This window comes from Zootoca vivipara, chromosome 11 (genome assembly GCF_965207765.1).
Source record: "Zootoca vivipara chromosome 11, rZooViv2.hap1.1, whole genome shotgun sequence".
NCBI lineage: Eukaryota > Metazoa > Chordata > Lepidosauria > Squamata > Lacertidae > Zootoca > Zootoca vivipara.
The window spans coordinates 38893334-38907511 of NC_142594.1; the positions used below are offsets into that span (position 1 = coordinate 38893334).

Genomic DNA, 14178 nt, shown 5'->3' on the forward strand with positions numbered 1-14178 from the left:
CCACCACATGGTCTGAGGGATGGTGGACAGCTGAAAAAGGTTGCTGACCCCTGGACTAGGCAATCTGAGGAGAGGCATTGTAAGTAATGTGAATGGCTATTCTGGCCAACGTACATTTTTCTTCGCATGAAACACACACTCGAAGGCAGCTCTTTTAGTCCATATGAAAGAAAAAGCTCTAGGGCAATTCCATTACAGTGGTGCCTCACAAGACAAATTTAATTTGTTCCGCGAGTCAATTCGTTTTGTGAAAAATTCGTCTTCCGAATCGCGGTTTCCCATAGGAATGCATTGAAATTTCTTTTCCCCCCCATAGGAACACATTAATTAAATTTCAGTGCATTCCTATGGGAAACTGCGATTCGCAAGATGAATTTTTCGCAAAACGAATTCGTCTTGCGAGTCACCATCAGATCACAAGACACATTCGTCTTGCGAAAAATTCGTCTTGCAGGGCATTCGTCTTGCGAGGTACCACTGTATAATGGTTTTGTCCACCTGTGGCAATTGGAGGGTTTTTTTTCCCTTTTTACATTCACATTGCAAAGTAACTGAAGCAACGGCTTTCATGTAAATCATCAGGATGCTTCTTGAAAAAAAGAGGAGACCCTTCCCCCACATACAGTATTGCACTTATGAAAGGAATCATTCTTTGTATTTTTTAACACATGGCAAATGCAGTCAGGAAAAAAAAAAACCCCACAGAGGCATAGCAACGTTTCCCCCATTTGAGTAAGAAAACCCCCACATTACTTGTTAACATAGCGGACTTTTCCGTTGTAAAATGTAGCAATTTCACCGAAGAGATTTATTTAATCCATACAAGGCAAATGCTCCAGGGCTTTCGAGAAACGTCTACCCTTTCTGAGGTCAGCTTTAAACTGGTCAGGATGCATTTAGAAATCACATGCAAAGGTTAAGCGTTGTGGCGTTGGCACACTTTTGAGGCACACTTGTACTGAGCTATGCCCACGTTCTAGCTTATTGTACGAAAGCAAGGCACTTATTGTTATAGCAATGCAGCGCTTAATGTGCAGTTTGATTAATACAATAAAATAAGTTAATAGTTTTGACTTAAAAAAACAAACAAACTTGGGAGGCTTCACCCTCCATAATTTACATGCCCTTTATAGAACTGCTTTTATATTTTATTCCAGAAATCAAAATATTTTAGCCTGAGGGAGCATTTGTTTATTGCCATCATTGTGCATAATTCATTGGGAATGTCTCTTGCACAAGCAACACTGAAACGAATGGGAATCGCACAAGAACACACCCAGGCTCTTGTGAGATTGCCATTGATTTCCAGCATGCCTGCATGGTGAGAACTTCCCATTCTTATTTTTACTGACCGTGCTACAAAAAGAACCTGGTTCTCAATTCTTGCTTCAGACCTCTCATTCTGATCTTACGAGGGAAAAACCAATGGCATGAAAAATAAATGTCCACTTGCGATTGGAAAGAAAAGCAACAGCTCTCTTTAAAACGGTGGTACTAGTGGCACTTTGACAGTCTTTACTTCTGATATATGTGACGATTTCTGAATGATGCAGCTGGTTGTCCCCTGGAGTTTGTCCTTTCCTTGTGCAAGGTTTGTTAAGGCCATCGCTGCGTTGATCTCCTTCCAATAGGTCTCATCTTTGTTTGATCTCTTTCTGTTAGCTGCACTAGAATCAAGCAACAAAAAATGTTTCTGTGTCTGATGATTCTTGTCAAGTACTTAGAAAGTGAGCCAATGCATTTTACAGCATTTTCATTTTTAAAAAACAGTCTTTTTCTTTTCTTTTTGCCAAGATAAAACATCAAAAGGCAAAGCAAGAAAGAGAGATGGAGAAGCTGAACTACAGTGACACACCCCACTATATATATATATATATATATATAGATAGATTCACTTTATTAATGTTTCCAGTACTCCTGAGAACATCCCACTTTTTTTTCTTTAAATCAACTTGAAAGCGAATCTTGGAGCAGACAATAAATTTCCCCAGATTCCCATCTTACTGTCCTTTACCACCTGTTCATGCAGCAGTTGCAAATTCATTTCCCACATCTTTTTTTGCACACAATGAGAGAGCAGGATGCACAGGGATGAATAATTTGTTTAAGATAAGGGGAAGTGTGTGTATGAGAGAGAGAGAGAGAGAGAGAGAGAGAGAGAGAGAGAGAGAGAGAGAGAGAGAGAGAGAGAAACAGGATATTTATTCGCCACAAGTTAAGGAACTTCCACTCCCCTCCTTTCTCATGCCTCAGCTTGCAAATGCGGAAGAATTGGTTTCTGCATACATTCTCTTTGATTACAGAGGAATCATTTCTTATGTTAGGACTAGGTTTCGAGGATTAAGTGAAAATCACACATAGCCAAAAATAACCCTTTGAGCCACCCTGCCACTAGCTACCCTGCCTTCTACAGGCTGGCTAGTGAGGGGGAAAGTCCTGCTTGGCACACCCTGCTAGTGGGGGGCATCTTTGGCAAGCAGCACAGTGGCTCTGGGAGTTGTGGGGATGCTCCCATAAACTGAGCAGACCATGCTTGAGAAGAAAGGCCAAGAGCTGAAAATCTGTTTCCATGCCAGGCATGGGCAAGGCCTGCTGGCAGTGTGCCCTGTGAGTGGGTGCCTTTGGCTCTTGCATGATCTCATGGCAAATCCCCACCATGCTGCCATGGTGCCACTTACTTCCAGGTGCGCCAAGCAGGCCTTGCCTGGAACCTCCGGTCCTTCCCCTCACCAGCCCACTTTCAGCCAGGTATGGTTGAAATCGTGTAAGTCAAATGCACATAAGTTGTGGGTTTTGCAAAGCCCCTCCAGGCTTGCTTGCCAAATACCTGATGGCAACAGGGCAATGCTTGCCCATCCCCACTCCTTGCCCCTTACACTTCTGAAATAGGCAACTGGCAAAGGTAACTTTTACTCACCTTTCACACTTGCTAGGTCCATGTTCCAGAGTTTCTGAAAGGAGATAATAGTCTGGTCAATCCTACATTTTCATTCATTCATTTTTAAAGCAGCACTGGATAGCATATGGATGACAGGCCTAGTTTCAGACACATTTTTGCTCCCAATGTATACCTCTGATTTACACAACACTGAAAATGCATGGCTTAATGGAGAACATTCATATTGAGTCTAGAGCAAGGGAATATCCCCCCTGCCCCAAGACTACATCCCTGTTGAGAATTAATGTTCTTATGCTGAATAGGAACAACAATACAATCTTGAAGGGACCTCCAGAAGAAGTAAGAAAAAACTCCACTACTGGGATTCACTGTCATTAGAAGATTCTCACTGAAACACATTTGCCTTGATCCAGGTAAGTCACACTGTGCCTAGAGTCATTATCTAGATCAGGAACTTTGGGCATAAATAGGATGCAATAGAATTTGCATCTAAATTCTTGCACAACTAGTCATGTTTACCTATTCACCACTAGAGCTGGCCTGGGGTCAAATGGGTTTGTATACTTTGCAAACTTTTCTTCTTAATTGGTACCAGCCTTAATCAAGGGTTGTGTTTCTCTTTGTGTCTTACAACCTCAGCAATGAAGGTGGTCATCTCGATGTGTTTAGCATCTGCTGTGTGAACGGGCTGTTAATCTGTTTTTAAAGCAAGATAAGTGCAGTTTGTAATTCCCTGTCATAAGAGCTGCATGCTGTTTCATTTCAATGGGGGAAAGAGCTATAAAATAAAAGTGAGTTGAAAAAGCAAGACCAGACTAAATATCACAACACAGGAAATGTTTTGTAAGGCCACTGGAGGGTGCATTTGCGTGTCGAGACCCCGCAACCACCCCCTCAAAGAGGAATAAAACACTAAGACACAGGATATAAGGTTAATGTTATTGGGCAAAAATGGCCACAACTTTATTGGTTACAGAATGTGAGCAGTATTGGTATTGGTATTGAGGACGTGAGCAAAGAGGAAGCCCCTCGGCTTGTGCCTCTGTTTAAATCAGGCATCCCCAAACTGCGGCCCTCCAGATGTTTTGGCCTACAACTCCCATGATCCCTAGCTAACAGGACCAGTGGTCGGGGAAAATGGGAATTGTAGTCCAAAACATCTGGAGGGCCAAAGTTTGGTGATGCCTGGTTTAAATGGTCCCAGCCATGCCTCCCCAGCCAGCCAATTGGCCAGCTGGACGATGACGCGGCCGGGATCCTCCGGGCAATGCGGAACAATGCCCCTGCCCCTGGAAGAGAGTGGGTGGTCACGTGGTCCACAGCAACTCCTCCCCACAGGTAAGTGGAGTGGACTTGTGGTTGCAAAACTCTAATCATTATTCAGTATGCACCATGAAAGCTATGACTTCACTTCGCCAAACCTTTGTTAGGCATTACAAAAAAAAGCTATGAAATCTAACAGTGAGGAGAGTGGACACCGTCCACTCTGCAGACCAGGCGTAGGCAAACTCGGCCATCCCTGACCACTGGTCCTGTTAGCTAGGGATGATGGGAGTTGTAGTCCCAAAACATCTGGAGGGCCGAGTTTGCCTATGCCTGGTGTAGACCAAAAGTATGAACAAAAGTATGAACAAAGTTGATGAACTGATGCTTCTAAGATTTGGTCACCTTCATGTCTCATTGACTTCATTGCACTGTAGTTCTGACTATCCAACATGTTTCAGAGTGCAGTATCTTTGGAAGACAGAAAGGTCATTTTCAAAGGTGGCCCCATTCATCATTGATGGAGGAGGTGATCACTTCCTAGAGTCCTTGAGGATGAAAGACACTCTTATGCAGCAACTGGTTGCTGGCTGTTTCCCCCTCCTGCCTGTCTCCAAGACTTCATCATTTCATTAACACCAGGGGAGTGCTATATTTCTGGTTGGTTAGGAAGGCCTCATCCTGTTTCCATCATTTGCCTCCTGCCTATTGCTTCCAAGAGGATTATAAATCTCCTACCATTCAGAGTTCTTCACCCTATTAATAAACGTTTTCAGCATGTGACAATACTAACTCTGTAGCATTCAGTGCCCAGAAATTAGTCATTGGTCAATACTAGCTCTGTGTTGCAACATGCTGTTTTTCACTACCATATATTTATTATGCTAAAATTCCCTCTGAGTGCTGCAGATGCACACAAGGTTACAATACTACTATTACAGCCAGCTATAACAAATTGGGAAGAGGTGCTTTATAAAGATAGGCAAACCATCTCTGGTGCCAACTGAGGGGGGCATTTATCTTACTTCACACATGGCAGCCCCCTGCAGTTAGCGTCTGGACAGCAAATAGAGGGCTTACCCACATCAGAGCAAAATTTGGACTTCATCCCAGTGTTGTTCCAGACCTTTACCTCATGTGGGTGCCCCCCCCCCAATCCCAGCCACTTTGAACTTTACAGTGATTGAAAAGGGGCAAAGCTCTAGGAAAATACTAGAGTGGGAAGGTTGCCATGTGGACACCCTTAAATTAACGGGGACACAAGCCAGTGACGATCCACATTTTGCTCTAGTTCGGATAAGCCCTGAATAGGCACACAGGTCAGTTAGCAACCTGCATGCTGGAGATGTATGCACACAATGGAGAAATGTATTTCTATTTACATTATAGCAACTGTTCCTAAATTTGCATCCTTTTGTACAAACCAGCACATGGAAATTCCATGCAAATCTCTGTCCTCTTTTGTAACCCCTTCCCCAATTTTTAAAGATAGTCCTTTCCTATCAAGTTCGGAAAATTAAAGATTCTGTGTTGTTTTCCAAGGTGTCTGCAAAACCAGATGATTTGCAGACGAAAGCAGAGCTTTATTAGGCCAGGCAGGCTGACAAGGGTTGATCATGTCAATAACTTGCTTCGGTTATTGTCGGCAAGTCCCTGATGGAGGGAATAATATTTTTCTGTGTCTCCTCAGAGTCCAGTAAGCCCTGGAGCCTGTCCAAATATCCTGAGAGGGATTCCAGAATCTGCCACTGAAATCTAGGATATTCCAAATTTCGTTAGCATCCTCATTTATATGGCGCCCAGCTAAAAATCTGCAACACTTCATGTATCAGTTGCCATTTTAAAACGTACTCCTTTTCTTAGCTATTGTGTGTAAGACCCTCCTAAAGAGAGCTGCACAAGAGGATTGGGAAGCGACTGTACACAAAGAGGCTCTTATGTGTACAAAGCACAGCAGAAAGGGAAGGGGAAAGCAAGCAAGCAAGCAAGCAAGCAAGCAAGCAAGCAAGCAAGCAAGTTCTTCTTCTTCTTCTTCTTCTTCTTCTTCTTCTTCTTCTTCTTCTTCTTCTTCTTCTTCTTCTTCTTCTTCTTCTTCTTCTTCTTCTTCTTCTTCTTCTTCTTCTTCTTCTTCTTCTTCTTCATAACTTTCCAATATATTTCCTTCAGTAAATACCAAAACCCAAGACTTATCACTCACGTTGCCTCCTGGGAACACAGCACAGTGCTTATTTTGAGAGTTTTATGCATTGCACACCACTCCAAAGAACACTAATGGTGTACAAAGAAACAGTGGAATTTTGCAAAAATTTAAACAATGGAATAATGCTGTCTTGAATTATACCACAGCTGAGTTAAATAATGCAAGTGTTAAATAAGTCACTCATCCACAAAATTATACATTTCTTGGTGTACGTTAGGCTTGCCAGATGTGCCTTGGCTTGTTTTTTTCTATCTGAAAAGGACCATCCTTTTAACAAAGCAGGATATCGCTTGCTGGGGTGCCCCTGTTCCAGCTCCTCTTTTTGCGAAATATAAACTTATTAAGGAATATGTCATCCTACACACCATTTTGCTAAATAATATTTCTGTATTTGTCATTCCTTTTTGAAAAGAACACACACACACACACACACACACACACAAACTCTATTCAATTTTTTTTTTTTGCGGGCACAAATCAAAGTGATGTATAGCATGCTATTCAGCTTGGCATCCTGCTGCCCAAAGAGGCAGTTGCTCCTGTGTGCAACTGCACAATTCATGCACTAAGGCCCTATTCTTCAGACCAGACTTTGCCAACTTGGTGTCCTTCAGGCTGGTTGGGGTGGGGTGGAAGAGAGTTGTAGCCCAAAATATCTGGGGGCATCAGAGGGTGGTGCTTTTCTGTGGCGGTGTCCCACATTTGTGGAGGACTTCCCCACTCTGAGACATGTGCATTGTACAAACCTTGTTGACCACCTCAGGGCAGTTTTGTTTTTTATTTTTGGCTTTCTACTTTATGATGCATTGTTCTGTCTTGACTGCTGTCACTGCATTTTACGGCTATGGTTTTTACTGTTGGAAATTTGTTTTATTAACTTAATGTATTGCTTTTGCTTGAACATTTTGATATTTTTATTGGATTATTGAAAATGCTGAAAGTTTGCTGTTGGAGGAAGTAATTCTCCTCACTAAAATGGCTCCCATTTATGTTCTTTTACCGTTTTAGCACATCTACCTCCACATCTGCAACAGGAACAGGTTTTAGCGCAATAAGGATTTGCTCAATTCAAATAACATTAACTCCTTTGAAATGGGGGACACTCTAAAAATGTGAAGATGGTTGTTGCAAGACCCAAGTATATGTCTATTTTGATGTTTCTATCAGTAACGACATCAGAAAATAAAAGGCTCCAATTGAGTTAGTTAGCCATGACTATGTACCTTTAAAAACAATTGTACTTGTTTGAACTGAGACTAACATCTTGTTTCATTTCTATTGGTTGTGGCTAATTGTAGCTGCACCAGGGTCAAACTTTCAGGCAGAGCTTTCCATGGTTACTCCCTTCAATGTTTCCTGCTGTCTGCCATTCTGTCCTTACAGATCTAATGCTCCACCTAATGCTATATGTAATATATGGAATCTAACCCTTCTGTCCTGCTCTGCTGGGGCTCACAGGTGAACAGGAAGCAGTGCCCAGAGCTCCTTCTGCTACAGACCTGGCAGTTCAGGACCTTGGCCAGCTCCAGGCTCTTCTAGGTGCCCCATGGAAGATGTTATCTCAGTGGCTCAAAGGAATCCAAAGGCTTAGGAAGGCTCTTCAAACAGCTCTATGCCCCTTGGAGAACTGTCCACAATTCTCAAAGGGCCCACAGCCAGTTTTGCACTCCCATGCTCCTGCACGGCTGTGGAGCAGGAGAAGCTATAGGGGAGTCATCTTTACACTCTGAAGATCATGGGAGAACCGTGCCCCCAAGACAGGACATCAGGCCTGTGATGGGTGGGGGTAACCGGGTACAGTTGCCCCAGGCCTTGGAGCTCTAAGCTGGTGGGGGGCGGGGGCAGACCCCACCAGGGATCGGCTGCTTTTTTTAGTTTGAGTTTATAACTTTATTCTAACAAAACCCCTTCCCTGGGCCTCAGACAAGCTCTGCATGGGACTGCAAGACAGTATAGAAGAGGGTGCTGAGAGCTGCCCACCCCCAAGTGTGAGTCCTCTGAATCAGAAACCTCTTTAAGACAACACTGGGATCGGGATACAGGGGACATAACACCTCTTGCTCCAGTATTTGGGACATGATAAAAATACTATTTACTTATTTTTATTAAATTTATATACCACTTGATTGTAGGAAACTATTTACAAAAAGATAAAACAATAAAACCCTCACTAAAATAATAATAATCACAAGCTTAATTAAATCATGCAGAAAGTTAAAACCACGACAGAGGTAGCTGTACAAATTAAACTGCATACAGCAACTTGCATAGCACACACACACACACACACTTTATATAAGCACAAAAAGCTGATGGTGTTCACCATCACAAATGAAAAGGTCCCACATATTTAGTGATTGTCAGAAGGCAGTTTTCAATGACACTCTCTCTCCATCTCAAACACACACGCACACACTTCAGAGAGGGGCCACACCTTTCAGTTCCCTGGTCCAAGAACTGCTCCTCTCCAAACTCAAGGGACAGACTTCTCAGCCTGTTTCCTCTGGCAGGTCTCCCCCAAGCCCTTTGGTATCTCCCCCAAATCAGCAATACCTGGCTAGAGCAGCTCATGTTCAGGGGTGGCTAACTGGTGGCCTTCTAGGTGGTGCTGGACTACAACTCTCATCATGCCAGATCACTGGCTATGCTGGCTGGGGCTGGTAGGAGTTGGGACCCCAACCACAGCTGGAGGGGACTGCAGGTTAACCACCCCTTGTCTTAGGGCTTATCACCTGGCTTCTAGCTCTCAGATACTCCAATCTTCCTCAGTGCGACTGTGCACGTTCATTGTTCGCTCTGCTATACTTCTGCTATACTTTATTCAAAACATTCAACAAGTAATTGCACTCCAAGCTAGCTCTCCTTTGCTGGAATGACTACAATTAGGGCAAAGGCTGATGAAGTATGCTTGTCCTTGGACAAACTATCAACATGGCTGTGTTGGACCAAGGGCTCCACACCACCAAGGATGGGAAGGTGGCAGGGCAAATTTGGAACAGCAGTGCGTTCTACAACCCTGCATTAGTTTCTTCTAAAAACTGGAAGGAGACCTCTAGCTCAGAAGTAAAGACAAAGTAAAGTACGGAGTGTATGTTTGGCAGTGTATTGAGCAATTCTGATTTTCATATCAAATCTGGCATGAGCTCGTTCAACTATTTCTCTTCAAATCTCGTGTGAACTGGTTTTTGTTACTTTTGGAGATGACTGTGTTGACCCAGATTTTCCAGATAATCAGAAGGAGGAAAGAGTGGGAGGAAGCAAAGAGCAAGGCAAGGCTCGACAGCACACACAGATATGATTTAGTGTAGTTTTCTAGGTTATGCACAGTTCTCCCAAACCACAGTTTAGAGGCACAAATGAGGTTTGCATGCATCATAAAGCTTCACAGTGTTAACAGCAAAGGGCAAAGCTGGGTGAACTAGAGTTCATAAAATCATGTTGTTTCAGAAGAAATGTCACAAATGCTTATATGGATTCCAAAACCAAAGTTCACATGGAATTCTAACAAAATTAAAATACGGCTAAGATTAATAACATCTGAATGAATAAAGTTCTTTTGTTATATTCAAGTTTTAGACCACCCTGTTTTGGGGAAATGCTTGGACTTGGAATCTACAATAAAACAATAAACAGGGTGGTGATACAATGGCTACATCAATAGGCACAAGATAATATCACCAAGGCAACTATTTGCAAACAAACAGCTAATTTGTTTCCAAAATAGATTTTATCTTAAATAATTGCAAATGCAGTAAATAAAGAGTCCACTTGTGACGTATCATTTGTTCCGTGCTCGGACGTCACTCTGGTAATCAGGCGTTTCATCCCCAAAGGGCTTAGTCATCAAGCTTTGTAGTAAATCATATACATATATAAACGGCTTAAAGCAGGGGTGTATCTGTCCCCATCAGCATGTTTCCATTGGGAGGAACATAGGAGGAGGACAATGTCCTTCAGTTCGTTATTTACTGCATTTGCAATTATTTAAGATAAAACCTATTTTGGAAAGAAACTACTTTTGCCATTTCTATGTGTGTTTATTGTTTGTTTACCTTGGTGATATTATCTTGTATCTATTGGACTTGGGACCTGGCAACTAACAGCGGGAGGGCATGCCATGGAGAAGGCATCCCAGGTTCCCTTTTGATCCTAAATCGATACTGAATGATAATGAAAGACTTCATCTATCCTGATTTGGGATTGTAATGGGACAGTCTGATGTTCAGGTATGGTGGTGGAGGTAGTGATGGCCACTCGCCTTGGCCTGATTTGAAATTGGGACTTGGCAATTTCTCAAGAAAGTATCATAGAATCGTAGAGTTGGAAGGCACCCTGAGGATCATCTAGTTCAATCCCCTGCAATGCGGCGAAGACAAGCAGGCGGGCTAGGTGTCCCCCGCTTGCCTTCGCTGAGAAAGCCGGGTGCCTTCTCAGGGAATGCAAGCGGGGGACACCTAGCCCGCCCGCTTGCTTTCCCTGAGAAAGTCGCAGCGCAAAGCCGGCATGGGGTGCAGTTTCGGAGGCTTCCGAGGCTGCACCCCATGCCAGCTTTGCGCTGTGAGAAGCAGCGGCAGGAGAAGTTTCTCCCGCCACCGCTTCTCACAGCGCAAAGCGGGCATGGGGTGCAGTTTCGGAAGCTTCCACAACTGCACCCCATGCTGGCTTTATATATTATATAATAATAATAATAATAATAATAATAATAATAATAATAATAATTTATTTATACCCCGCCCATCTGGCTGGGTTTCCCCAGCCACTCTGGGCGGCTTCCAACAGAAAAATAAAACACAGTAATCTTTTAAACATTAAAAGTCTCCCTGAACAGGGCTGCCTTCAGATGTCTTCTAAAAGTCTGGTAGTTGTTTTCCTCTTTGACATCTGTTGGGAGGGCGTTCCACAGGGCAGGCGCCACCACCAAGAAGGCCCTCTGCCTAGTTCCCTGCAACTTGGATTCTCGCAATGAGGGAACTGCCAGAAGGCCCTCGGTGCTGGACCTCAGTGTCCGGGCAGAATGATGGAGGTGGAGACGCTCCTTCAGGTATACTGGACCGAGGCCATTTAGGGCTTTAAAGGTCAGCACCAACACTTTGAATTGTGCTCAGAAACGTACTGGGAAGTACATGCTCAGATTATTTCCCAGCCTGGACAAATTTTAATGGGGGTACTGCACTTATTCACAATGTGGTCAAAGGTTATATGCTAAAGAAGCTAATATACAAGCCAGATACTTATAAATATGGGCTTCACTACTAGATGGAACTAAGTTATTTAGTGCTTTTAAGTCCATTACTGATAGGAACATATCAAAATAGACGTTTTCTTGGGTCTTGCTACAATTCAAGCGCAAATGAAACCAAGTAAGTGAGGACTGATTCTGATGCAACATCTGCCATTATGGGCCAGTTTGTAGGCCTGGGGAAAAAAGTACATCAGGATTCATTATCTATAACTTGAAGTCCACTGATAAACCCACAAGAAGAGTTGTGAGAACATAAGATGAGCCAGCTGCTTCAGGCTAATGGCTCATCTAGTCCAACATCCTGTTCTCAGAGTGGCCAGCCAGATGCATGTGGGAAACCCATAAGCAGGATTCCAGCATAAAAGCATGCGCACACACACACCATTTCATGTCCAGCAACTGGCATTCAGAAGCATTGCTGCCTCCTATCTAGGTGAAGCTGGGACATCTCCACCCCCATCGTTCAGCCCAAACACTGAGGTCCAGCTCCGAAGGCCTTCTGGCAGTTATCTCATTGCAAGAAGTGAGATTGCAGGGAACCAGGCAGAGGGCCTTCTCGGCATACCTGCCAAGTCTCCCGCTGAAAAATGCGGGATCAGCAGTGGCGCGGCACCGGAAGTTGCGTAGAAGAAACTTCCGGGGCTGCTCTTCCCATGTGTGGGCACCGGAAATCGGGCAGAGCGGCACCGGAAGTCACTTCTACGCATGCCCGGTGGCCATCTTGGTGACCGTGCTTAACCTGAAGCAAACTTTCCCATTGAAAATAATGGAAAGTGGATTAATCCATTCCAGACGGGTCCGCGGAGTAGTTAAACTGAAAGTACTCAAACCGAAGCGTACTTAAACCGAGGTATGACTGTATATATCGTGTCTGTTCTTCAGTCTGCTTACAGTAAAATCAATAAAAACATTCCAAAAACAAAGAAAGACAAGAAAGACAGCAGCCAGTTTTTTAACTCCAGCTCCCGGATGGTCATGCCAAGAGTCACATTCTCTCCTCCTGTATTTTTTTTTTAGAAAATTGGAGAGGAAAACGTTTAAAGTGTAGAAGAGAACTAAGAAGAGTTAAGAAGTTAAAATTCTAAATTACAGCCAGGATAGGCACTACTATATAGACACCTGTTGCTTTTTGCTTTAAATCGCAGGGGGAAAGGATAGATTTCAAAGCCATATTTCATCCTTAATGCTGACATTGTAGCAGTAAAATATGATTTAGGTGTATTAGCTGGATATAGAAGCAGGTATTCTCTATAATGCGCACAACCAGGTGATTTTTAGGACTTCTTCACACATAAAAGAGCTGCAAAGTAAGGGGAATGGCTCTAATTCCCTGCTTGTCTCTTACCAATGTACTCCAATAAAAAGAAAACAGATTATTCAAAACTGATCGCTTGCTCCATTTAAAGATTAATGTCATAATTCTACTGGTAATTAGGCCCACTGAAATGAATCAACTCATGCATGCTCAACTCTGCTGGATTGCATCCCAGATGCAAAATTGCCAGGGCTGTGTGTAGTTAAGAGTGCTGCATTAAATAAAATAAAAATCCCAAACCGTAATGATCATTGCAGATGAGGTCCTTCTGGAGTGGAGTCAAGGTCAGTGATGAGCAGGAGGGGAAAGAGAGACCCCATGACATATTTTCTTCCATGGGGCCAAAATGTCGATTAAGGGGCCTGGTTGTTCCCAGTCATCTTCTTTACACCATTTTTATTCATGCCAAATTGTGCTGTCTAGACAGTCCCCTTTGCAGCCGTGTGTCAGAGTGCACTGGTTGTAAATTTCTTGAATGATTTGCTTCTCCAACATTGACTAATTAGACCTCTCAAATGCCTGAATGGCCGAGAGAATATACATGTTGTTTATTCCACCCCCACCCGCACCCCCCCCCGCCGCGCATACATTGAAAATGCTAAAGAATGGGAAGTTGTGCTATCTTTAAATCTGTTTCTGGCCGAAAAGGACAAAATACTGATCATTGATGCGAGGACTTGAGAGAATGGTAGGTCAGTCAAAGCATATAACAAAGGCTTTTCTCCTTTGGCAAAACATGTGAATGTGGTGGTGGATGTAATGCCTATTATTACCGCTATCTATTTAATTTGTATACCGCCCTTCATCCATAGATCTCAGGGCAGTTCATAACATAAAATTAAAATATGAAACCCACAAAACACATAGTAAAAATTAGAAAAACAACAAACCAATAACACCCCCCTCCAATAACACATTTAAAAGGGCATCAGATGCCAATCAGCCAAAGACCTGGTTGAAGAGGAATGTTTTGTCTGGTGCCTAAAGGTTTATAATGAAGGCCAACAAACAGGGAGCCACTGCAGAAAAGTCCCTGTTCTTGTGTTGCCACCCTCTGGACCTCCTGTGGAGGAGACACACAAAGTACTCGGAGAACAATGGACCTTGAGGTATTTTAGTCCTGAACCATTTAAGCTGACTGGACAAATTTTTGCACTGAATTCCTCATCAAAACTGAGGGTTTGAATATGGATGTTGGCCTTTCCGACACGTGTACAGATTTTGCAGAAAGTAGTTGGCTACTAAATAATTCTTTAACA

At 43.2% G+C, this 14178-nt stretch overlaps 1 protein-coding gene across 2 annotated transcripts in view; it reads right to left on the reverse strand.

Moving 5' to 3' along the window:
- Nucleotides 1–223: 223 nt before the first annotated feature.
- The window catches only part of MKX (mohawk homeobox), a 60701-nt gene continuing 46746 nt past the window's right edge, over nt 224–14178 (reverse strand). Inside the window, exons 6-7 of one of the 2 annotated variants that reach the window (XM_035129958.3) lie at nt 2918–2951; nt 224–1667 (exon numbers count right to left, since the gene is read on the reverse strand). In XM_035129958.3, coding sequence (XP_034985849.1) covers nt 1481–1667; nt 2918–2951 — 221 coding nt within the window. In that variant the 3' untranslated portion in view covers nt 224–1480. The remainder of the gene's footprint in view (nt 1668–2917; nt 2952–14178) is intronic. The other variant, XM_035129959.3, reaches the window with a different exon arrangement.